General features: G+C 42.3%; 1 protein-coding gene across 7 annotated transcripts in view; it reads right to left on the bottom strand.

Moving 5' to 3' along the window:
• Positions 1–27,134, bottom strand: part of RFX4 (regulatory factor X4) — a 184,627-nt gene that overhangs the window by 27,382 nt on the left and 130,111 nt on the right. For 6 of the 7 annotated variants that reach the window (XM_017888249.1, XM_017888251.1, XM_017888255.1 and 3 more), the window contains 6 exons: positions 26,466–26,524; positions 22,420–22,564; positions 18,174–18,268; positions 17,334–17,451; positions 6,002–6,121; positions 5,170–5,340 (listed from right to left, as the gene is read on the bottom strand). In XM_017888249.1, the coding sequence (XP_017743738.1) occupies positions 5,170–5,340; positions 6,002–6,121; positions 17,334–17,451; positions 18,174–18,268; positions 22,420–22,564; positions 26,466–26,524 (708 nt within the window). The remainder of the gene's footprint in view (positions 1–5,169; positions 5,341–6,001; positions 6,122–17,333; positions 17,452–18,173; positions 18,269–22,419; positions 22,565–26,465; positions 26,525–27,134) is intronic. The other variant, XM_017888252.1, reaches the window with a different exon arrangement.

The following is a 27,134-nucleotide window of genomic DNA, read 5'->3' as shown; positions in this document are numbered from 1 at the left end:
AGGCGCATCTATGTAAACAAATGTGGTGATCTCACATCTAAATTTCCACAGAAGAGGGCTCTCAAGCTGTGTACCCAAAGTGAAATCAAAGCTTGATCTAATGCCATTTATCAACAACCCAACTTTTCAATACTTTGAAGAATCCAATTTCCTTAGCTGTCCCTGACAGAGGGCCACTGAGTTTATGGGCTAGTACACAAGACAGCAAGTCCTTCCAGTTTCTTAAGCATCCACTCAATCCCTGTGTCTAAATAGGTGTAGTTCCATAGAGAGGAAACTTTGGGGAAGGAATTAATCAAAAGTCTCCAGGATATATACTTTTAAGTTTCCTGAAAGTAACATGCTCTCTCTTGCCTCTACTTGGAATACCTTTTCTCCCCTCTCCTTCATGCTCCCATAATACTCTGACCCTTCTTCCAACCTAGCACTCCTCACACTATATTGTTACTGTCAGTTTGCTCATCAAGAACCTTAACCTCTAAACATAAACTCCCAGGGGGCAGGGACCACACTTCTATTGTTCACCATTGTGCGGCACCTGAGGCGAAGATCGGGCGCTAGCTGCACTAGTATGTGTAGTGTAGTATAGGTATATTTTTTTTTTTTTTTTTAGACGGCGTCTCGGCGTCTGATGGGCCCAGGCTGGAGTGCCAGTGGCCAGATCTTCGCTCCAGCTGCAAGCTGCCCGCCTGCCGGGTTCCCGCTCATTGCTCCTGCCTCAGGGCGCTTCCCGGAGTAGCTGGGACGTACCCAGGCGCCCGGCCACCTCACTCGGCGTAGTTTGTTGTACTTTTTAATACGAGGAACGGGGTTTCACCGTGTTAGCCAGGGGTGGGTCTCGGATCTCCGTGATGCTCGGGATCCACCGTCTCGGCCTCCCAAAGTTGCTGGATTACAGGCTTGAGCTCACCGGCGCCCGGCCCAGAAATATTTTTTGGATAAATGGGTAGATACGTGAGTAAATGAGTGAATGATAAAAGACATCCTGAATGGAGCAATCTGACCCTATTTATTTGCCCCCCCCCAAACAACAACAACAACAACAACAAACACTTTAGTTCCGAGTCTATTCTGGAAACAGTCCTAAATAGAATTAGGATATAATTAAGTCCATGCTGTGAGGGTCTGGAGGAAGAGTCTAACTTGGAGGGTGAGGGAAACATCAAAGGAGATGAGTAGAATTTTATCAGGCAGAGGGTGGAAGGAGGCTAGCCCAAGAAGAAGGAACAGTGTGAGAAGTGATTTGGAGAAAGAGAGCTCTTTAAGGCTTTTAGAGTGAGGCAGTGGGTTCTTTGCCCCAGCACTTTGAGGAGGCACAAGCTTCATGAAAATGAGACTTAGTGGGTAGAATGAGAGAGGACAGAGTGGAGTCTGGAGGCAGGGTATCAGCTTGAGAGTCACTGTGGATGTCCATGAGAGGTGGGGGTGGCCTGAACCAGAGGCACAAGTGGGATGGGAAGGAACAGATCAATCTAGATTAGTATTAGAACAACTGGACTTGGGAAGTGTGATGGAGAATGCCCGCTGTCACCCCTACAGCTGTTCCCCCTTCCCTGCCTGGGTACATGCTATTCTATATTTCCCAGCCTCTCTTGCAGTTACATGAGGCCACGTGACTAAGTCCTCGCTGATGGAATATAAGTGGAAGTGACGTGTGCTACCTTCAGGCCAGGGCTTTTAAGAGAGTAGGTTTTCATCCTCCATGCCCTTTTTCCATTTCTGCTGGCTGGTTGCAGACTTGACAAAGCCCTCAGGCTGTGGTCCTTAACCTAGTGAGCATCAGAATCACCTGGAAGTTTGTTGAACAAGATTCCTGGGCCGTGCTCCTAGAGTTTCTGATTCACTGGGTCTGCAGCGGGACCAGATATGAGCATTTCTAATAAGTTTCCAAGAGCTACTGATACTGCTGGTCTTTGGATCACAGTTTGGGAAACACTGCCCTGGGGTATGATGGAGCGTAATATTGAAGGAGCACGTGTTTCCAAATGGCTGCATTACAGAGAGCCTCCTTTATGACTGAATACCCTAGCAGTACTGTCTTCAAGCATGAAATAGATTTCTGTTTTGTTAACTCCACCTGTGTTTGGATCTATTTGTCACACCAGCTTAGCCCACCTTAACTAATACAGGAGTTTAGGGAGAGAAAAGATTTGAAGCTGACGCCCGTATTTGTTGCCTGGGTAACAGGAGGGTAGTAGAGCAGGTTTGGATGGAAAGATAATGAATTAATTATCACAGCCTGACCAAGCCCTCCACTCCACAAAGCTTGGAATCTTTGTGAGGTCTTCCCTGATACTTCCAGCCACATAGAATCTCTCCTTCCTTGGGAACCTCATAGCATTAGTTTGTATCTCACTTATTGCATATACCACATTCTTCCTTCCATAACAGTTGTCTCTGTACTTTTCTTTATCCTTGTGTTCCCTCTTGGTAGCAAGACCTTGGCATATTATCTATTTATTTCCCAGCACAGGACTTGACACATAAAATGTCCTCACAGGGGGAAAAAAATACATGTGTGTACATATATACATGAATAAACATATATAGGATTCTGGATCCAAAGTTTTCAATGCAGTTTTTTTCTTTACACTTCAAAAGTATGGTTTCAGATATTGAATCTAATGTTGCAGATAAGTCTGTTATCAGTCTGGTTTTCTCTCCTTTGGAGGTTATCTATGCATTTTCTTTGGGGAAGCTAATAAGATTTCTTTTATCGTTGATTTTCTTCAGTGGGCTTAGAGGTGATTTTTTTTTTATTTTTCCATTTATTCAGCACATGTTCAATGAGAGCTTTTGGTCCAAAAAGGCTTGTCTTTATTCCATTTTATAAAACTGTCAGGTATTATAACCTTCACTTTCTCTCTATTCTTTCTCTGGACACTTATTAAATGAATATTGGAATTTCTGACTTTATCAGTCCTTTTTCTCGACATCACTTTTATACTTAGTATTTCTTTTTGCCACATTATCAGAGACTTCATCAGCTCAGTCTTTTGGTTTACTGATCTCTTTCAGTTGGATCTAATTTTCTAATATTCAACCTATCTATTGAAATTATTATTTCAACAATTATATATTTCCTTCTGAAGATACTGACTCTCATGGGTATGATTTCTTTTTCTTCTTTCTTTCCTTTCTTTCTTCTTCTTTTTTTTTTTTTAAACAGGCTATCACCCAGGCTGGGGTACAGTGGCCTGATCATAGCTCACTGCAGCCTCGAACTCTTAGGATCAAATGATCCTCCCATCTCAGCCTCCTAAGTAGCTGGGACCACAGGTGCACACCACCATGCCCAGCTAACTTTTTAAAAAAGTTTATGTAGAGATGGGGTCTCAATATATTGGCCAGGCTGGTCTCGAACTCTTGGCTTTAAACCATCCTTCCACCTTGGCCTCCCAAAGTTTTGGGATTACAGGGTGAGCCACCGTGCCTGACTGATTTATTTTTAGTTCTCATCTTAACAATACTTTTCAGGTTGTCCCATTAACTTTATTCCTTTGGATATAGACTCTGTGTTTTTAAGTTTGTTGTTCCTCCTTCATGGAATTGGGCTTCCACAGATGCTTGGGTGACTCTTAATTGTGGTAACATATATCCATATTAACCCCCTTTTTTTTTTTGAGATGGAGTCTTGCTCTGTTTACCAGGTTGGAGTGCAGTGGAGTGATCTCAGCTCACTGCAGCAATCTCAGCTCACTGCAGCCTCCACCTCCTGGGTTCAAGCGAGTCTCCTGCCTCAGCCTCCTGAGTAGCTGGGATTATAGGCGCCCACCACCACACCTGGCTAATTTTTGTATTTTTAGTAGAGACAGGGTTTCACCATGTTGGTCAGGCTGGTCTCGAACTCCTGACCTCGTGATCCACCTGCCTCAACCTCCCAAAGTGCTGGGATTACAGGTATGAGCCACCATGCCCAATATTAAACATTTTCAAGTGTATAGTTCAATGGCATTAAGTATATTCACCATGTTGTGCAACCATCACCACCATCCATCTCCAGAACTTTTTCATCATCGCATACTGAACCTCTGTACCTATTAAACACTAACTCCTCATTTCCCCTCCCTCCAGCCCCTGACATCCACCATTCCATTCACTGTGTCTGTGACTTTGACTATTCTAGCTACCTCATATAAATGGAATCATGTATTTGGCCTTCTGTGTCTGGCTTATTTCATTAAGCATACTGCCTTCAAGGTTCGTCTGAGTTGTAGCATGAGTCAGAATTTCATTCCTTTCCAAGGTTCAGTAATATTCCATTTATATATATACCACATTTTCTTTATCCATCATCCATCGATAGATGCTTCGGTAGTTTCTGCCTTTTGGCTATTGTGAGAAATGCTATTAGGAACACTGATGTACAAACATCTGTTTGGATCTCTGCCTTCTTTTGGGTGTGTATCCAAGCTTGGGTAATTCTTAGTTGTAAATTAATCTGAGGAGACTCCTGTGCACATCTTGGACTGTGTGGGCCTCCACGCAGTCTCACGGTAGCATCAGCCTCATGCCATGTGCCCAGCAGCTCTAGCTTAGCTCAAGACCCACTCACATTCCCAGCCCCTGCCTCCTTGTGGTTGCCATAGTTTAGTGTAAGGTTTCCTGCCTGCCTCCCTTTCCAGAGAAAAAGAAAGCAGCTCAGTTTTTGATTCAGAGAGTTCCCTTTCTTGTTTTCAAGAATGTTTGTGTATTTATGTTATATAGCATTATAATCATTTCTTGCTTAGTTTTTGGATTGTATCATATGCTTAATTTGCCAACTTGAAAACAGCAGCATACAGAATGTGTACCAATGAATAAATGAGTACCTGTACGTTATTCACAAATCCAGGGAGATACCTAGGTTTTGGCATTATCTTTTGGAGATTGTGGGGAAGAATGTTTTCCAGAAAGCTCTTTTTTTCTTTTTTTAGACAGGGTCTCACTCTATCACTGAAGCTAGAATGCAGTGGTGCGATCATGGCTCTTAGCAGCTTCAACCTGCTGGGCTCAAGCGATCCTCCTACCTCAGCCTCCCAAGTAGCTGGGACTATAGGTGTGAGCCAAGATGCCTGGCTAATTTTTAGTTTTTTTGTGGAAATGAAGTCTCACTATGTTGCCCAGGCTGGCAGAAAGCCCTTTCTTCAAACATTAACTCCCCAAAGTTTTTGGAGGACTTCCCATTACCTGTAGTGCTGAGGCCAGTGTACTCAGGGGATGGATTGCTACCAGGGGAAGAGGGAGGTGGCACTTCCACAGATGGGGCAGATTTTGCTGGAGAAAACGATGGCACTGGTGAAGGGGTTGGCGCAGTAGCCTCTGCAGCCTCTGTCAAGATGATCTCTTCTCGGACTTCTGCTGTGGATAGACACAGGGGAAGTTTTTAGAACCAAATGTAAAGGCAAGTGTCTCTAAGATACTTTAAAAAGTGAAATATTCTTCTAATCTGTGTGATGTCACTCTTGCTTAAAACTTTTCAATGGTTTCCCATCACCATCATGGCACTCAAGGCAATTTGCATATATACATAAGCCCACTTTATTTGTTTGTTTATTTATGTACTTATTTTGAGATGGAGTCTTGCTCTGTCACCTACTCTGGAGTGCAGTGGCACAATCTCGGCTCACTGCAACCTCCGCCTCCTGGGTTCAAGCGATTCTTGTGCCTCAGCCTCCTGAGCAGCTGGGACTACAGGTGTGCACCACCACACCCAGCTAATTTTTTGTATTTTTAGTGGAGATGGGGTTTTGCCGTATTGACTGGGCTGGTCTTGAACTCTGGCCTTAAGGGAGCTGCCCGCCTTGGCCTCCCAAAGTGCTGGGATTGCAGTTGTGAGCCACCATGCCCAGCCCACATGCCCACTTTAAAGAGGAAAAAGACATGATTGGTTTGATACCACTTGACCTGTTTACCATAACTAAATTCTTTGAGATACAGAGTTAAAGAAACATAAAGCGCAGAAGTAAGGATACAAATAACATTACTAAGTGGTGCAATTCCCAGGAAAATGCTGGCTTACCAGTGCTTCCTTCTCCCTTCATGGCTCGCATGAGCTCATTGGCCCGCTCCTGACAGTGCAGAGATTCTAACAGGTAGAGCACGTAGTCATCAAACATTAAGTGAATTAGGTGAAAAGACCCTGGTGAAAAAAAGGATCAAACAGAAAGTAAGTCGTGCTGTCTCATGTAGGCCCCCTCTGTCTGGTCAGCTGCACAAGTTACACAGTGTTCTAAATGGTCTGCTCAAGAGTCTAATTTTCCACTCACTTATGATCTCGTCATGGTCAGAGGTTGCATTTCTCAGCTGTATCCTCAGCTTAGCCTAGTGCTTGGCAAGGTAAGTGTCATTAACACTTTGTGGCAAGTGAATCTTTTCCTTGCTGATGTTATATTAGTATGACACCATCAAAAATGGCACCCACCGAGCCACCTCTGAGCTCTCACATAGCTACTGGCCTCATCCTCCTGTGAGCACCCCTCACTCTGTTCAGCATTTATTAACACAGCGTCTCTCACTTTTATCTCTTCCACCAGTGTATTATTCCCCCAACTGGACTTTAAGTATGCCCGTGGTGGGGACTTTGCCTTCTATTGCTGTCTACCAATGTACCTGACATAATTCTAGGAGCAAATTTGAAAATTTAAATCTGCAACAAGTTATTTACTTATTTCCCTAAATGTTTTCAAGACCTCATTTAGCACGTGATTCTTAGAAAAGGTAATTCATTGAAGATAGTTGGTCTTTTTAAGTGGCAGTTTTCATTTTTCAATTTAGAGTAGATTATTTTGTAAAAGGGAATGTGAACAGTCATTTTTAAAGACTTTCCTATATGCCAGTCTCTGTGCTCAAAGTCTTATCTTCTCTAATTTAATAACTACAACCATGTTGTAAGGTGGGTATTTTTATTCCTATTTTGCAGGCCAAGCACTTATGCAAGATGACACAATTAATAGATAATACATTATTTCAAAACCAGCTTATTTTTGCATGTCATGCTGCTATCATGCACAGTGGAATAGTGCACCTACGGTAGGAGCTCAATTAATGTCTACTGTAATCAAGGCCTCATGGATCCAGGGTCAGAGAGAGGGGCCAAGCCTTTATCTCCCATCCCATGTTTCCAGGTCCCAATAGGACATCTCCATGTGGATATCCTGCAGTCCCTTTAAATGTCCAAAACTTTTCACCTCTCTCCAAGCTGACCCGTATACTGCTTGTTTTTTTTCCCATTTCCTTCTAGTTTGCTTTTTTAGAGACTTTTTTTTTTTTTTTGAGATGGAGTTTCACTCCCTTGCCCGGGCTGGAGTGCATTGGCGCTATCTTGACTCACTGCAGCCTCTGCCTCCCGGGTTCAAGCAATTTTCCTGCCTCAGCCTCCCTAGTAGCTGTGATGATAGGCACGGACCACCACACCTGGCTAAGTTTTGTATTTTTAGTAGAGCTGGGTTTTGCGGTGTTGTCCAGGCTGGTCTAAAACTCCTGACCTCAGGTGATCCACCTACCTCAGCCTCCCAAAGTGCTGGGATTACAGGCATGAGCCACTGTGCCCGGCCTTTTAGAGACTTCATGAGACACTCTGGCATTATTTTTTTTTGTCATTCTATCTTCGTCATGATCATTACCACCACCATTATTATCATCATCACATCTACTGTTTATTGAGTGTTTACTCTGTCCCAAAAACTCTGCTAAGCACTGAATATGTGTTTCTTGCTTACAACAAACTGTGAGGTAGGTGGTATTATCCTCCCTTACTGATGAGGAAATGAGTCTCTTCATTAGTAATCAAGTAGGGATTTGCCTCAGTTTGGTCTGGCTCCATAATCTGTTCCCATTCCCCTATAAGTCATTTAGTTCAGTATCTTCATAGCACAGATGGGAAAATAAGGCCGAGATGGCACAAGTGACTTGGCCCCTAGAGGGGCCACTTGAGTTGGGAACTAGGTCTCTCCAAGTCTCAGAAATAAGGTGATGGAGGCTAGTTGGGGGGTTTTGGAGCACTCCTTGGTGAAATTTATTTATTTTCTCCTTAACTGCACCTGGCTTCTGTATACATCCACCCCCTTCATCTCGGATCAGTTAATTCTTTTGGTCTAGAAAGGCTAGAGAGGAAAATCCCTGGCTTAACTGTAAGGCCACTAGATGCCCAGCAGGTCATGAACATGACCCTTTCTCTCTAGAACCTGCCACAAACTCCTGTCCTTGTTCCCACAGAGCTCAAGGCCAAGGTCCACTGTCCTGCACCTCCTTCACATCCTTCTTCCATCTCCAGTACTATGTCAGTTTTTCAACCCCATTTGGAATTCAGCAAAGTCCAGGTTCTGCTCAGTCATGGTGAGATGCAGTCTCTAAAACTAAACTTTCCATCAGTTTCCCTGAAATGGGATCCTGTGAGCCACTGAGGAGGAATAGCACCGTGTGGTTAATTATACGGGCTGTGGATTAAACTGCCCAGGTTGAGATCCTAGCTCTGCCACTTAGTATCTGAGACTTTGGATGAGTTCCTTTACCCTCCCTAATGCTTATAAATACTGGAAACAAAATCCGACATTTATTGACCGCTGACTCTGTGGCAGCCACTGTGTAAACCACCGGAGATTTATTTTGGCATTGAATCCTCATCACAACCATGTGAGGTAAGTTACACTTTCCTTTTACAAAGGAGGAAAGTGAGGCTTAGGGAGTTAAAGTAGCTGTCTAATGTCACACAGTCATTAAGTGGCAGAACCAAGACTTGAACCCCGGTCTGTCTTGACTCTGAGGTTGCTCTTCAATCATTATGCACTACAGCTCTCTAAAAGGACAGTAAAATGTACATTATAGAAGTACTAAAATGAGGGAAAGTATCTATTAGATGCTTAATAATTGGTAACTATTGTTATTATTGCTAAGGTCCCTTTTGCTACTATGTTCTAAGATCCCATGACACGACTGTTGTGTTCATAGAGTCAAAGAAGTCAAAAGATAGCATCAAATAAGGAAAGGGTCTCCAAAATGAAGAAATTATTTGCTGGGATGTTGATCTAAAGTCAACATGGACAGAAAGAGGGAAATGTACTATGAAATAATGAATTAGCATGGAAAGTTTAGATGATAAAAATCCAAGCTAGTTGTTTTAGGATGAACAAACATTTTCATTTTATTCCATCCTCCTGTTTATAAGACAAGGAGACAAAGATCTGATGAGGTGAAGAAACTTGCCTAAGATTACTCTTAGAAAACATCAGAGCTGAACTTGGAAGCTGGTACTTTAGGGAAAGTGCGGATTTGACATGGGGCTTCAAGCTCACTTCATTAATGCCTCTGATCAGTTACCAGTTAGTCTGTTAATTTTCCATTGTAAATTTTAATCCTTGAAACAACAAGAGTTTGTAGAGCTACTGCTACTTGCTCACCATTGTGCTAAGTGCTCTGAGTACAAAGGAGCCATAAAGCTCAGTCTCAGACTCCACAGAAGCTAAGTCTTCTTAGTAAGCAGAAATTAATCATTAAGATTATTGGGCAGTAAACAGTTCAGTGCCAGGGTGTCACAGCAATGAGGATAGTGCAAATCGATGAAGACAGGAAAAATGAAAAGGAAATACAGAAAGACTGATGAGAGAGACAGACATCAAAAACAAGAGGGGAGAGGCAGTTATAGCGAACATCCCGCTTTATTTATCTCCTTAGCATTTCTCACCATCTAAGTTAAATACTATATCCTATATTTAACTTAATTATTATTGCATGCCTCCTCCACTAGATTGTAAGCTCTGTCTTGCAGAGATTTTTCTGTCTTGACCAATGCTTTATACCCAGTGACCACGACAGTGCCAGGCACACAACAGAGACTCAATGGATATGTGTTAGATGAATGAATCAAATAGACAAGCATTGACTACTTCCATATGCACCACGCTAAGTAAGCTCTTTTAACTTGTCAACAACACTGCAAAGAAGGTATTATCTTCAGTTAATACATGAGGAAATGAAGGCTCAGAGGGCTTGAATAACTTGCTTAAAGTCACAGAGCTAGGGAGCAGCAGAGCCTGTTACAGAAAAAGGCATTAGGATAGAGACAAAAGGAGATTTTATTTTGTTATTGTTGTGTGGTAATATAGTTAATTGCATTTGGTAGAATCAAAGCATTTCATTTTCTTATGAAAATATCCATCATAGAAAATATAGAGAATTCTAAAATGAACACCAGTGTAATCACCACTAATTTTTGTTAGAATTATTTCCAGGTACCTTTTAGTTTCTGTTGCTATTATGAATTGTGTGTGTGTATGTTTTAAGTTATATTTAAGTTATATAGTGAAATTAAGAATGCCAATTATTTTATAAAAACTGAATTCAGGGCCAGGTGTGGTGGTTTACGCCTGTAATCCCAGCACTTTGGGAGGCCATGGCGGGCAGATCACGAGGTCAGGAGTTTGAGACCAGCCTGGCCAACATGGTGAAAAGATACAAAAAATTAGCCGGCTGTGGTGGCGCACGCCTGTAATCCTAGCTACTTGGGAAGCTGAGGCAGGAGAATCGCTTGAACCCAGGAGGCAGAGGTTGCAGTGAGCTGAGGTCATGCCATTGCACTCCAGCCTGGGCGACAGGGCAAGACTCTGTCTCTAAAAAAAAAAAAAACTACATTCAGTAACTTGACTGAATTCTTATTGGTTCTATTAGTTTGCGGATTCTCTTTTGCCAGCAATCATGACATCTATAAATAAAGACAATTTTGTGTCTTCCTTTCTAATTCTTATGTTTCATTTTCTTTTTTTAATGCATTGGCTAGGACCTCCAGTACATATTTATCAGACATCATATTAGAAGGCATTCCTGTCTTTTCATGATAGCAATGGGAAATTTTCTAACATTTTGCCATTCAGTGTGATGTTTGCTGCAGAATTCTAGATGCCCTTTAAGATATTAAATTCCCTTCTATTCCTAGTTTGCTAAAAGGTTTTTTTAAAACCATACTTGAGAGCTGAATATATTAAATGCTTTTTTTCTCTGTATCTATAATGATGATTATATGATTCTTCTCTTTTATTAATATAGTGTGTTAATTAGTAATTTTCCTTTTAGGATTTTGGCATAGTCTAATACTGATTTAAAACTTTTGCCACTAACTCTGATCTGCTAGTGTTTTACTTAGAATTTTTTTCACCTATGAAAAAAATGTGTGTAGGCCGGGTATGGTGACTCACACTTGTAATACCAGCACTTTGGGAGGCTGAGGTGGGTGGATCACTTGAGGTCAGGAGTTCCTGACCAGCCTGGCCAACATGGTGAAACCCCATCTCTACTAAAAATATAAAAATTAGCTGGGCATGGTGGTACACACCTGTAATCCCAGCTGCTCAGGAGGCTGAGGCATGAGAATCGCTTGAACCTGAGAGGGGGAGGTTGCAGTGAGCCTACATTTCACCACTGAACTCCAACCTAGATAACAGAGTGAGACTTTGTCTCAAAAAACAAAAAGTGAAATGGTTGAGTCATAATTTTCTTTTCCTCTGCTTTTCTTGCCAGATTTTGATATAGAGATTATGTTAGCTTTGTAAAATGAGTTGTATATTTCTTTATTTTGAATATAATTTAAAACTAAAACTAATTTGTGTATTTGTTTTAAAAGTTAAAATAAGTTCTAGGTAAAAATATAACACGGAGTAATGAGAAGAGAATCTTCAAGGAACAGTTAAAGCATGCTAAGGTCTTTGTCTTTTTTAGGAATACTAAGTAACTTTTGACTTCATTGGAGAAATTCATAGTTTGGATTTAATAAATGTTTAGCATATATGTTAATCAATTAAGGTATCATTACTAAAAGAATACAATCATTTCCTTATTTTGCAGGGGCAACCATTTTATTGAAGGAAATGAGGTGGGCAAAGCAGCACTAAGGACAATGAGATCAGACATCCTAGGCTAGACCACGATGTCCTAAACTTTGCAGTCACTGAAAACAGATTTTCTTCTTTTTTTTTTTTTTTTTTTGGAGATGGAGTCTTGCTCTTTGCCCAGACTGGAGTGCAGTGGCATGATCTTGGCTTACTGCAACCTCTGCCTCCTAGGATCAAGCAATTCTCCTGCCTCAGCCTCCCGAGTAGCTGGGATTACAGTGCGTGCCACCATGCCTGGCTAATTTTTGTATTTTTAGTAGAGACAGGGTTTCACCATGTTGGTCAGGCTGGTCTTGAACTCCTGACCTCGTGATCTGCCCGCCTCGGCCTCCCAAAGTGCTGGTACTACAGGCGTGAGCCACCTCGCCCGGCCTCTTCTTTTATTCTCTGAAATATTTATTTTCATGTTTATTTTCATGAACTAAAGATTTTATATTTTTTATTACTTTTTTATAAGTTTAGTTAAACTATAAAAACATTTATGCCTGATGTGTTTTGAAGGAAGAGACTTACTCCTTTATTGTGATTATCATTTGGTCTTTATTTCTACCATCCTATTTTGTGCTTTCATTTACCATCCATTTTCTATGCTTCTTTTATCTTCTCAATTCTTCTTTTCCATTTAATGTTTTATCTCTTAAGTTTTCATATTCTTCCATTTTCTTCTATAATCATGATTGTATTCTTTTAGTAATGATACCTTAATTCGTTAACATATATGCTAAGCATTTATTAAGTCCAAACTATAAATTTCTCCAACAAAGCCTAAAGTTACTTAGTATTCCTAAAGAAGACAAAGACCTTAGCATGCTTCAACTGTTCCTTGAAGATTCTCTTCTCATTACTCCGTGTTATATTTTACCTAGAACTTATTTTAACTTTTAAAACACATATATAAATTAGTTTTAGTTTTAAATTACATTCAATAGTTAATTAAATATGTTTACATATTTTTACATTTCTCTCATCTTAAAACAGGGTCCCTAAATTCTTTGATGTGCCCTCCGTTAAGAACTGGGGTCTGTGCACCTCCTTGAGTCATGATAGGCTTGGGACTGCCTTTGACCAATAGAGTATGAGGGAAGTTACACTGTATCTAAGACTGGATCATAAAAGCAAAGTGACTTCACATTTGGGGCACTTGCACGTGGAACCCCAAGCTGGCACATGATCCTGACTTGCAAAATCCATAAGCATAATAAAATGGTTGTCTTAAAGCCATTAAGCCTGGGTAATTTATTACACAGCAATGGCAACAATAACTAGAACATTATTGTTTCTTGTATTCTAGACCTCAGCTATGGCTTTATTTTTCTTCTTGCTGAAATGCATCTTTTTTTTTTTTTTTTTTTGAGATGGAGTCTCGCTCTGTCGCTCAGGCTGGAGTTCAATGGCGTAATCTTGGCTCACTGCAACCTCTGCCCGCCTGAGTTCAAGTGATTCTCCTGCCTCAGCCTCCCGAGTAGCTGGGTTTATAGGCACCTGCCACCACACCCAGCTAACTTTTGCATTTTTAGTAGAGACGGGGTTTTGCCATGTTGGCCAGGCTGGTCTCAAACTCCTGACCTCAGGTAATCCACCTCCCAAAGTGCCAGGATTACAGGTGTGAGCCACCGTGCCCAGCCGAAATGCATCCTTTAATAGTTTTTTGTTGTTGTTGTTGTTTTAAGTGAAGATCTGTGGGTGCCAAATTCTGTCTTTGTATAACTGATTATGTCTTTATTTTGCCCTCACTCTTCAATAATAGTTGACAGTTCTTTGTTCTCAACACTTAAAAGATATTACTCCATTGTCTTCTGGCATCTCTTACTACTTATGACAGTCTAATAATTATTCTTGTCTCTCATAGCTTTAAAATTTTTAATCTTAATCCACAGATATTTTTAAAAATATTAACAATATCATCAATGTGGATTAAATAAATGTTTCTAACTCTATTGTGGCATGCATCTGAGCCCAGAGTATTTGCCTTAATTGTGATAATCAAAAAGGAATGGGCTTTGTAGTCAGGGAGATTTGATTTTCAAACAGAATTCTGACATTTGCTGCATTGGTCTTGTGCAAGGAAATTCTCCAAGCTCTTTAGAAAAGTATCCATTATTACCTACATTGCAGAGTTAATGCAATAATTCAATGACAGTATGTGCTTCCAAAATATTTCCTGTAATAGTCATCATTATCTTGTCTTTGCTTCATTCTTATCTCCAATCTTAAGCAAATCCTTCAAGTTCTACCTCAGCTTCCTCGTCAGCCATATTGAGGGCAGTAATTCAGACCTCACAGGGTTGTGTGAGAAGTAATTGAGAAAATGTAATGTCTAAAGTATATTCGGCCCTCAATGAATGTTGCTGTGCTGTTATTATTAATTTTCTTTTACTCAAAGAAAGGTAAATGAGGTGGTGGCAGTGTAGCATGGCAGAAAAAACTCCAGCTTTAGCATGGGAACGATTGCGGGTTAAATTCAATCTGCCACTTCTCTGAGTCCACACGCAAGTCCTCTCTTCTCTGGGTTTTTACTTCCACTCCTGACTACAGGGAAAGCAATTCCTGTATCCTAGTGCTTGGTGGGGCCTGAATGACATTGCGAACATTCAGGTCCTGCAATTTAGCAGATTCTGCCTAAAAGGGAGCCAGGCCAGGCCATCTAAGCATAGAGAAGCAGTTGGGAAGGCTTGGTCATGGCTACTTGTTCTGGGAGCCGCTCCCTGACACATGCCCACATGGTCTCCCCGGCCCTGCCCAAGTGAGTGAGCTTTGATGCTAGGTCAGACAACAGGTGTGTAAAAAAGTGAAACCGTGGAAGTGTTGTGCAAGTGAGCCATCAGCTGTGCCCACACCCAGGCTGCTTTTTAAACTGACTTATGCCGGAGTACTTCCGGGAACTATTATTACCTTCCAGATGTTCGTAACAGTGAAATAAGCAGGCCTTTGGTGAAAACCCAGAATGAAAGGGTAAAGGCGCTAGCACCGACTTGAGATCTAGGTACTCTAGGAACTGAAATCAGATCAGTCGACTAAAAAGATGGTGTTTTTTTAAAAACAAAACTTTGATTTGCTCAGCTCCATTAGGACTAAAAGTTTGCCTGATAGCCTACCTTTGCTCACTAATTTTGCTAGAAACACTGCTTGCAGCAAAGAAAGAAAGTCTGGCTACTTTAGTTCACAGCATAGGTTCTTTCAGTGAAAAGGAATTAAGGAGAAGAAAGGAGTCAACTACGTTTGAAAGAGGCTGTTCTGGGAAGAGGTGATAGAGTCCCCTACGGGATCATTGTGGTACTCCACACGATCATTGTAATGGTCAGCCTGTTACGCTGACACACAAGCCCCGTAGCCATTCACAGCAACAAGGACCATGTGGGAGTGATAAGATATATAGAGCTGGCCCCTGTGGCTGGGGGAGGGGACCAGGGAACAGAGGGCTCTTTTTCCTAATTAGCTGTTTTCATACAGGGAACACATGACCCAAACACAACCACCAACTGGGTCTTTGACATATACAGGCAGAAAGGGGGAGCTGGGCTTTTGTCTGCCACAAACTCTTTTAACTTGCCTGTCACCCCAAGCTGCAAAACTCAACAATGAGTCAGATGAGCTGGGCCGCCATTTCAGATAGTTTGCTAAATGGACTTGGAGACAGGTATTATTTCAACCCACTCAGGGTTGAAAAATACTGTAAAACTGAGACTGGGTTAATATCTCTTTTTTTCCTTTTCTAAGTGACTTGTGATCATCTTTTTTTGCCATTTGCCTGAGTTTCCAGTATATTTATCCCCAAATAGTGTGTGGTTCAAAAAGAAACACATTTCAAAGAACCATATTTCTTAGTAATAAATTCAACCCATTCATAAAGCCTAATCATTCTCCTGTTCAAACTTTCTCTTTTACATTGACTGTTAACTCAGTAAGCACAGATGCATTTCAAAGAATATTGCAAGGGAATTACTTTCCCTGTCTAATGAAAGGCACCTGCTAGCATACGTGGTCAGTTTAAAAATCAGCAAATTGAAGAATCAAGGATAAAGCATGGAGAGGATGCTCACTGTGTGGGTGTGGATATGTGTGTATTTGTGTGTCATATTGTTGATTCTCTGACTTGGAAGCAATGAAAAAAATCTCAAATATTTTCCAACAGTTCACTTAAGGGAAAACAGTTCTGCATGAATGATTTCTCCAGAGCTAGAGGTAACATGTGTTAACACTAACTGTGCTGAACTGGAAGTCATCAAAATGCCATGCCTGATGCCACTGCCCAGGTAGCAGTCAGCGGAGCATTTCCATATACAGCTCAAGGAGAATTTCCATCTGTAGCCATGGTGCAGGCAGGTTCAGAGAACTCTCCAATGCTGAGATTAAAGAAATCCACAACAAAACGCTTCTCCAAGTGGGTAAACACAGTCTTTCATGGACAGGGCTGTTTAGAAAAAATACTGCCTTCTTTGTTTTCCCACATATTTACTTCGTTGTATGGCACAACTGGAAAATGGTGACAAGACCATAAAAAGCTAGATGGAAAAGTGTCAAATTAAACCCACAGCAAAACCCAGAGCTGATTGGCTTAATTGGAGATAATGAGAAACAAAACCACAACCCTTACTTGCAAAGCGAAATAGAGAACTGAAGCAATTACCCAGAAAATTTATCAATGCCCCTTTGCTGAAATGCCTAGAAAATTGAAACCAAAATGTTTTGGGATTTCAAATGTCTGGATAATGCCCAAAAGTCCCATCTCACTTTGCCAGTGATGATCTGGACTCGGTACATATTCCTTTCTTTCTGGTGAAAAATAGAAAACTGTCCTACAATGTAGCGTAACATTCACCCCGATTCAGTAATCAGGTTGCTGCCCGCAGAGACTATTATCAGTACCTTTGGGCAGAGAGTTCAAGGTGTGTTTTACTAGAAAGCAGCAGATGAAGACTTGAGGTGGGGATGTCTCCTATCTCCTGGAGGTGATGAAGACTTAAAGGGTCAGTGAAACAAAAGGGAAAGTGAATGCAAATGACCTCTTTTCGGGATTATGCTAGAGTACAATTTTAAGTAAAACTTAAGGTCGTCTGCCCACAGCTAGAGTATGGTCAGTCAAGCCATTTGCAAGTGTTCAAACTCAGAGGTTTCTTCACATGCTCAGTCTTGGGAAGTGCACAAATATGGGATTCTATGAAATCGTGCTGTGGAAGCAGCAATCACTAGGGACATCTAGGCATGGGGAGCACAGCCACTGCAATTTAATCCTCTTTAAGCTCAGATAGTACTATCTGTGGACAAAACCACTCATTTTCAGATTGATACTCCACCTTTAGCATGTAACGCCATCTCTCTCCCTGAAAGTCCTAACAATGTCATGTCTCCCCAGAACAGATGTGTTTCAGGGTGATGACGTTGCAGAAACAGCAAGTTAGGCTGTGGTAGACTCAATGCACGGAGCCCAGAGAAAAAGGTGTTTGGAGATGGGGAGGGCTGGGGTGGCTTTACCGAAGCTGGGGGCGCTGTGCAGGGTCATATCCCGGATCACCCTCGTGCCAAAACAGGACCACATCAAGAGGAACTGCTGGGCCACCTTCTTCAAGGACCCTTGTCTCTTGGCAGCCACCTACAAGAAAGTGAATGGCTTTAACAGTGGTCGACTTGACCTTTCATTTATTACTGTCTCTTTGAAAAATAAGGCCAGTTGCAGTGGCTTACGCCTGTAATCCCAGCACTTTGGGAGGCTGAGATGGGCGGATGATCGCTTGAGCCTAGGAGTTTGAGACCAGCCTGGGCAACATGGCAAAACTCCATCTCTACAAAAAATACAAAAATTAGCTGGGAATGGTGGCACACCCCTGTAGTCCCAGCTACTCAGGAGGCTGAGGTGGGAGGATCACATGAGCTTGGGGAGGTCAAGGCTGCAGTGAGCTAACTGCACTCCAGCCTGGGCAACAAAGTGAGACCCTGTCTCAAAAATAAATAAATACATACATACATACATACATACATACATACATACAGAAAAATGACAGGAAGGCTTATGGTCTTCAAAGTCATTGCTATGGAACAATGGTTTTTGTTTTGTTTGTAGCAGCAAAAATACTTTTAAAAAATGAAATCTTATGCCAAGACTCAGTGTATACTGCAGATAAAAGAGATGCTGACCTGGTTGAATCGGGGATGGAAGACTCAAGAGTCCTGCCTTGTGCCCCCTTCACCTCCTGGGGCCTCTCCTCAAAACCCTGTTCAGACAGCTCACCATGGGGCTTTGTGTTAGCCAAGTTCACAGTAGGTGGTGGTGGGCTGCAGGACCTAAGGCTGCCCCCTCAGCGCTGGTTTACCAACCTTCACAACACAGCGGTCAACCATGGTATCCAGCCACTCAATGTAGGACTCGATGGGAGACTGCTCCTCCAAGAGGTGGTCAAACTCCTGATATACTGTCAAACAAAGGAGAACCCCACATGCATCATTGCGGTTGTATTTAACAAGAGCTATGTCTTAAAAGAACAGGCGAACAAAACTTTGAATAAAGTAAAACTTTAAATAAATAAAACTCCAAGGTCTTAGCAGAGGATTCAAGACTTTATAAAACATGCCCCAATTTACCTTTCCAAAATCATCTTCCATGCCTGTGAACACATTAAACTGTGGCTATCCCATATTGCTTGCCATTCCCCCAACAAGCCCTGCTTTTTTCATAGCCTTAGTCTGTTTTTTCAGGCCATTCCCACTACTTGGTTCCTCATGGCCCAGCTGAAACAGCCCTGGTATGAAATCCCTTTAACCTTCCATGCCCCTTGGCAGCAGAACTGATCACCCCTCCTTTGCACTCACATAGCACTTTAGTATCGGTTTTCTACCTCTATTATATGACTAATGGCACTGGCATAATTGGATGGGCATGTGTGTCTCCCTGCTAGTTCTTCATCTGGTATCTTTATTAGCTGGTGCATTATCTGTGACATAGTTGTTACCCAACAAATTCTTGCTTGAATTAATGGGTAAAGCATTGCTGCTGTCTTGCTCTCTGCCCAGGGTAGGGCACATTTGATAATTCAAATGTTTCTGGACCACAACTATATCAGGCAGGTAGCTTAAGCAGCCTCTCTGTGTGGCATGTAGTAGGTGGTTAATAGATATTTGTTGAGTAAGTACAACAGTCTCTCTGCTGCTCATTTTCCTCATTGGAGAGATAATCCTACCACTTTACAACCTGTCTTCATCTTAATTCAGATAACTGAATCTGGTAGTGCTTTTTAATCAATGAAGTGCTCTAGAAAATAGAAACATGGCTCTGGTGATCTTCTAGTTTGAAGCATCTGTTTTCATCACATTTTTGTGTTTCTGTATGCAGAGATCAATAAATCAAACCACAATTCAAGATCCATACGTTTCTTTCATTTTCACTTGAGCAGTTTTTGTTCTCTCATTTTAAAGGACTGGCCACTTTGCTCTATTTTACTTAGTAGATGCTTACTACAAGAAGTAAGATTCTGAGACCAGAGGGTTATAGCACTAGAATGCTCAAATGTTTGTTGACTGAATGGATGCACAACCCAAGGAGGTAGGTACCATTATTATCCTCCATTTTACAAGTGAAGAAACAGAGACAAAGAAAGATGAGTAATTTTCCAAAGGTTGTTCTTTCACAGCTAGTGAATTGCAGAGACAAGATTCAATCACAGCCTGACTCAAGGGCTTGCCTCCTAACCACTTCACTATGCTAATACTAGACTGCGTACCAAGCAGGTGGCACAGATAGTCTCATTTAATCCTTTCACATTAGTCCCGTTTTACAGAAATGGAAACCAAGGTCACAGTACACTGGAGCCAAGGTTTGAATCAAGGTCTTTTGGGCATCCCAGCCCCATGCTGTGTAAGAGCTGTGTAAGAGCAAGGTTTGAACCAAGGTCTGTTGGGCATCCCAGCCCCGGGGATCCCAGTCAGTGGAACTTGGACATGGGGCTAGGATGCCCAACAGACCTTGGGCAGTTACAATGATAACTCATTCTAATCAGCTTGCTTAAGTACTAATGTGCACTTTTAAAATCTAAGGTAAGCTGAGCATTGCTGGCCGAGATCTGTATCACAGAGATGATGGTAACCCCCCCGCCCCTCCCCCGCCAAGCAAGAGTTTGCAGATTTGTCAGCTGGCTGTGAGGAAAGAAGAGCACTGCACACAGTTGTCCCAACCCTGCTCAAGATGACCTTTGGTCCAACTCCATGTGTGTTCAGGGACTTCCCAGCTGTCTGCTTGGGAGGTACAGGGTTGACACACATGTGCTGGACTGCCTTGAGGCTTGGTACCCTACCTCAATTCCCCCTTCACAGCACTGCATTACGTGGCACTGTTCTCTTTGGTAAGATGCAACACATCTGTAAATACATGTTTGAGGTCTGATTTACCATTAACTGTAAACTCCATGTTGGGAAAAGTTGTGTCCATCTTATTCGCTGCCCTCTGGCCAGCATCTAATACAGTACCTGCCTTAGGACAGGCATTCAGTAAGGACTAGCTGGGTTGAACTGAACCACAGCATTTATGTCCCCAGAAGAATGCAGTCACAGCTTTAAAGGGCACCATTCTGCCCTGGACCTAAGGAAACTTGAAGAGAAAGCCACAGAAGGTTCTTTCTTGAGAGAGGCAGCAGTGACCTCGATGGTGCTCCAGCAAAGGCTCAGAGGCTGGTCCCTTAAGCAAGCAATGCTGATTGTGTTTTTCCCCATGAGTCTGGTTCACATTTTCCTCCCTCATGAAAGGTGCTGAGGCGGGCAGAGAACTGAGTCTAACACTGCTAGGAAGATTCGCAGAGCTAAGAACTAGGTTCACTCTGGGTTTCCACTCATCTCTTTGGTATTCCATGAACCTTGCTGGACACCTGCTCTGTGCCTGGCCCATTGGGAGTTCCTAGGGACACAATGATCAGAGGTACCCCCAGTGCTATTAGGGTATGCAGGGCCATGCTTTCTGTTGACGTTCCATCCAGGGGACAGGAAAAAGCAGAACAGGAAGCATGATTGTAAACACTTGGAAAGATCCTGGAACCTCTGAAACTCACCCACATTTCCCTTTTTTTTTTCTTTCTTTTTTTTTTTGTCTCCTCTGCACACGAATACATGAGCAGCACTAAGGCCTGGTGGTGAAGCTGAGACTAGATGTGAGACCAGACTTGGGTTCAGCTCTATTGCTTACTGGCTGCGTGACCTTGAGTTAGGTTCACCAACTCTCTAAGCCTGAGTTTTCTGATCTGTAAAGTGGGGGTGATAAGAGTGTCTTCCTCATGGGCTTGATGTGGAGATTCAGTGGGACCATGCATATGTTGGATCTGACACAGGAGCTGGCTTAGAGCAAGCAGTCAATAAACTACATTATTATTTTAGTGATGATCTCTAAAATTCTTAACGGGAAAAGTGGGCTGGGGGCAGCTGTGAAGGAAGAAGTAACAGCCTGAGTGAGCTTTGGGCTAAGTCAGGAAAGAAGTCCTGGGGAAGGTCCACATGTTCAGACATTTCAACTATTCCATTTGCTTTTGAAAAGGGCTTATTGGGAAAGAGATCTCTAATAGAACCCTCTTAGGGAACTTTATTTGTTTAAAGGCACCTCAAGTTTAAACTGGGTAGCTGAATGAAGAGTTTCCTCAAGACAGCAGTGCAGAAGGCATATACTAAGAAATCTGAAGGGGCTTGGGGCTTTCAGAAAGACCCCTCTTGGTGGGGCAGCCTCTCTGCAGCTCCCCAGGCAATGTCACTTTTGGGATCCTGGGCCTCACCACCCCATTGAGAACATGGGAGTGCATGCTCTCAACACCTTTCTGAGACCTGATGGGAGGAGTGTCCCCTCACGTTTCCTGACCTCATGTTCTCTAATTATGGAGGTAGCCTATAGACACCGATGGATCCAGGGTCATTGGGCTCGGGGGATGCCCTGGGCAGTCAGCTGGGATGGGCGTCTGAGGAACAGCAGGGATGTGCTAACAATGATGATGTTCTCTGGCCCTCTCATATTGCTTTAGTACTAAGAACAGACATCCTGCCTACATGGGGTTAATATTTGGAGCAGTATACCTGCAGTCTGCATGTTAGAAATCTTTGTTCGCTGGGACATGAACATATATTCACAGAAGTAAAACTTAAAACGCCATCCACCTGCTTCTCAAACATTTGACGTGATTGAAAGGTTCACCTGCCAATAGGTGGACTGACTCATGTGACCCTCAAATGAAAAATAGGCAACATATCCAGCTGACCCCAGACTGACATACACTGAGATAGGCAATAAGCTTTTGTTCTCATATTTAATGCCACCTCCATGGAACCAGGGCTGGTATTCAGGTCACACATGGGGCCCTTTGCATGACACTGTGTGCTGCCCAATTGCACCAGAACACTCTTTACCCAGCAGTGCTGACACATGTCCTCTTAAGTCAATTAGCCCTTCCTTCTGGACCGACTCATTTAAAAGGAACAATGAGGAAGAAGAGATGCTGGGAAGAAGGACAGGGTGGGGATGCCACTTCAGTATTTACTAAGATACTTTTCTTTCTTTTAAAACAAAAACAGGACAACAATCCCTGGTGGGACAGCTTACATTGGATGATGAGTTTCCGATGTTCATCGCGAGAGTCTTCCATGGTGTAAAGCGTTTGCTTGGTGATGCTGTTCAGGTCTACATTCCTCCAGTCTTCCAGCATTTGGAACGTGATGTCTGCACTGTGGATCACTGTTCGAGATGCCTATAATCCAATCCAGTCAACTCATTAGCTCATGGGTTGTTAAAACCCCTTCACTGTATTTCTTTTTATGCCTTATTAATGCATCTGCTTATGGTATTTTGCAAACTACCTTGAAATTCTGGGAAATTCAATTTCAGGAAAGCACCAGAAGACTCCATAACTCAGAAGATGCAGACACTGTTTTCTCCTGTGGCTCTTTCCACACATGTCTTTTTCTCTACAAGCAACTACCAGGGTGGGCTGGGCCAGACCAAACCCTGCTGATTCCAGTCCCTTTGGTCTTGACCCCGTGGAACAATGGGATGAAGCCCAGAGATCTGTCAGCTTTCTGATGTAAGCCTGTGGGATGGGAGCTCTGTGCCGAATAATCCTTGTATCTCTAGTCCCTGAGAAGCTACAGGCCAGGATTTAGAAGTGTTCTTGCTACCCCAGGGCCTAACTTAATCCCAGATATTTCAAAGTGTATATTTTTCATATAAATACATTCTGAAGCAGTTTATGCTCTAGTTTTCCGTTTTTGCTTTTTTAAATGTAACTATAATGATTAAAACATATATGAATAATTAGGTTGGAGGAAAAGGGAAACTATACCACCATACATCTCAGTAGTTTGTTAGTGGATGGAGGGATGTGTATAGTGTGTGAATAATTATATATATATGTGTGTGTGTGTGTGTGTGTGTATATGTATTTTTTTTTCTTTAAAGCTGTGGCTTTTTCATGGAACCCTCATTAGTGAATTAAATTTACAAGTTGGAACAATACTTGGAACAATATCATCAAGTTGAAATAATATTGAGAAAAGAAAAATATATATCCAGTATCATTTCCTTTACTTGCATGTTTTCACAATGTCTTTTAATAAAATAAAAAAAGGATTTAAAAGACACAAAGACATTGTCAAGTCTCCTAATGCTTGTAAATTCCTAGGCAAAGGTAAATACTGACAACCCTTTGTTGTACCCAGACCATCCAAGCACAAGTAAAACCTGAGTTAAATAAATGGAGAACTCTTTAAAGGTCACGAAGGTGTAGAATATATGAGTGAGGTGAACCTCTAATGATCGGCGTAGAATATATGAGTTAGGTGAGTCTCTAAGGATAATGAAAACAACTAATAGAAAGGTAAGGTGTCCTGGATTCAAACATAACCTAGTTCAAATACTGGCCTTGTTGCTGACCAGCTGATTGATTTCGGGTGGGCAAGTAGATTAACCTCAGCCTCCTAATCTATAAAATGGAGATACATTAGTACCTACCTTTTTTGTTTTTTTCTTTCCTGAGCATGTTCCTTCAGAGATGCATTGTGAGCCACTTTATTACAATGAAATGAACTGTTTACCAAAGAGTGAATTCTGTAAGCAAGTGTTTAGAACGTGCTATTTTTTTTATTTTTATTTTTTGAGATGGAGTTTCACTCTTGTCGCCCAGCCTGGAGTACAGTAGCGTGATCTTGGCTCACTGCAACCTCTGCCTCCCAGGTTCAAGTGATTCTCCTGCCTCAGCCTCCCTAGTAGCTGGGATTATAGGTGCATGCTGCCACACCCAGCTAATTTTTTTATATTTTTAGTAGAGACAGCGTTTCGATACATTGGCCAGGCTGGTCTTGAACTCCTGACCTCAAGTGGTCTGCCAACCTAGGCCTCCCAAAGTGCTGGGATTGCTGGCCTGAGCCACCGCGCCCCGCCTAGAACATGCTTTTTAATGGTGTCTCTTACCATCGTGTTTAGGGCCTTAGTGCTTACCTCTTAAAGAAGGGCTGCTGGTGAGGATTCCTTGAGATAGTGTTTGAAAAACAGAGTGCATAGTGCAAGGAGCTCAATAAAAGTGGCTACTGTTGTTCAGATCGCTTCTCTTTCAGTGACTGTGTTGATACCTCAAGGCCTTTGCACATGGTGTTCTTGCTGGCTGGAACATTCTTCTCCCTCCTTGCCCCAGCAGCCCCACTACGATGTATGCTCCAGCTTAAATGTCACACCCATGGAAAGGCCATCTCTGACCACCTATTTCCATTCTGTTTCTTTCATCACATTTAACACTTTTGTTTTCCTGCTGAGGGCAAGTACCACTAAGCACAGTACTGGGCACACAGTAGCCACCCAAAAGATTTTGTAAAGTGAATGGTTGAGATAGGAATGCCAAGTGCTTACTTGCCTGGTATATCTGAAAGAGCCTGGAAGTGCAAATCTTGGGTCTAAATATTTGAGGTGAGTCTTCAGTTGGACGTTGTTTAGTCTGACTTGCTGTGTGTGTGTGTTTAGGAAAGCTCACTGGGATGTTAGCTGGTGTTTTGTTCCCAGTCTTAACCCTAGTCCTCTGTCTGATCTGGGAATGTGTCTGAAAGTTGTCCAGTAGAGATGGAAAGGGGGCATTTGCTGATTAAATTACATGCTGTGTTTGTGCGGAAGGTGGAGAGGGAACGTGTGGGCACCCCCATGCTTGTGCAACACGTGGCTATAGGCATGGGTGTGGACGCTTTTATCTACATGTGCATTAAAGGGACAAAGTCCTCTCTAAATTATCTGATCCCCAGAGGGAGGCACCAAAACCACATCTAGTTCCCTGATATGACCCAAGAGCCACTCTTCCAAGCTGGAAAAAAAGAACCAGAGGGCCAGGCTGGCATAGCATCCTCAGAAATAAGGCAATGTTTCTTTGTTAGGCCAATATTAATTTTCTTCCCTGAATCCCATTAATCTGTCAGGCTCTGCACCGTCACCAGAACAATGCCCAGGTGTAGCCTCTGTAACAGCCTGCATGAATCTGGAAGAATTTCCCTCTGGTCTCCAAATCAACCCCTGTGCTGTCCATGCCAGGGGCAGGACAGGAGCAGGGAGGTATATGTGGCTGTTGTGTTATACTTTCTGGTTCCTGGCCTGGGGCCCTCCTTCTGGCCACTCTAACTAGAAACCCCTCCCTCCCATCTTGACCTTGAACCCATCCAGAACCAACAGCACCTTAAAGGAGAGGCTGCAAACAGAAACACAGGAAGGGGGCACGCAGGTGACATTCAGGAGTGAGGTGGGCCAAGTGTGACAGAGTTGGTGGAGTGAGGATAGTGGCCACTGTGGAGAAGGTTGGCCCAACAGCTGACAGCTGCCTGGGGAAACGGGGCTCTGGGAGCAAGTTGTCAGCTCTTGAAGGTTTAGCTGTCATCTCCCAGTTCCAACTGTTAGTGACCATGTGAAAAAATTGTTTTGAACATATTCAAGCCAAACAACAATAACCCCACACATCTGAGGGCCAGATTTGGCCTGTGGCCACTGATTTGCCACCTCTGCTGTAAGGTCATTAATATTTTAATGTAATGTTAATCGGTTGCCTTAACAGACTCAGAGTCCCTTCATTAAAGTGCAAAATTAATAGAAATGTAGTTATGTGCCATCAAGCTATAACTACAGAGTAGGTAGGGGCATGGAGTGGGATCTTCCACTTCTACTTAATACACTTATAGTTTTAAATGTTTTTGATAGCAAGCATATGTCACTTTCATGCTAAAAATAATGCAGATCTGGGAAAAAACTGAACAAAATTGGGCAAATATTGAATATATTATGTGACTTTGAACTCCGATGATACAACAAACAAATCATCCTCTTAATCTGTTTGAATCATTTGGTTCAACCACTACATACGTTTTGGGCTGGATAATTAAGAGAAACACAGAACTGTGGACCTAGAACATATCTGAAAGGTTAAGGGGCAACTGATATCAGAAATTATTTTGTATATTAGTTGAAACTATTTAGTTATTGGCTAATGTTTTCATTCCTTATCTGCAGAAATTAATAGAGAGAGTGCCCTGGTAACCTGAAAGATCCTGCAGGAAGTTGTTTTGCGAATTTGCCCCTCATTTGCAATGACTCAGCAGTGGTTAAAACACATAGCGCAGGACAGCTACCTGGCAGAGATGATTTAGTGATGTTTGCCGTCTCAGAATTTGGGAGAACCTTCTCGACACTGCAAAGGGAAAAGAATTAGTTTGAAATATTTGCAAGCTTTATGATTCTAACTTGGATTTTCCAGGGGCAGATTTCAAAATGTAGGCTGCTTCTTTTGCCTACATTTGTCTCACTGCCCAATCCCATTTTATATACCCACTGACAAAACCCTGCACTTGGTTCTTTGTTCTCCCATGTGAGCTTCAACAATGATTTCCTAACGGTGACATTCGGGGTACATATTTCAAAGTCATGCACACGATACACTCGCAGGTGTGAGAAATGGTGGCGTCAGTCAACCGTGAGTAAAAGCAATTATTGTCTTCATTTCGCTAATTGCAAGCTCAATCACTTCTCCCCATAAATAATTGCAGGAATCAAGTGGAAGCTTTGAAGAAGTCCCTTTAAAAAGTAGTATGTCTAATAGTAAATCCTGATTGAGCCTCAGCGGTGTGTGGGGCTAGGAGGTGCTTCTGGGATGGAACCTGGCTTTGCATTCATAATCTGTCCTTTTTATCAAATGATCTCCATGACCTATTTGCATGTTTCGATGATGACTACAGCTGGGAAAAGGTCTTGTTTGCTACACTGACATAATAGGCTAATAATTTGAAGTAGGGTGATCTTAT

This window comes from Rhinopithecus bieti, unplaced genomic scaffold (genome assembly GCF_001698545.2).
Source record: "Rhinopithecus bieti isolate Rb0 unplaced genomic scaffold, ASM169854v2 scaffold_17930, whole genome shotgun sequence".
In the NCBI taxonomy this organism is placed as follows: domain Eukaryota; kingdom Metazoa; phylum Chordata; class Mammalia; order Primates; family Cercopithecidae; genus Rhinopithecus; species Rhinopithecus bieti.
This window is presented reverse-complemented; position numbering and strand designations above follow the sequence as displayed.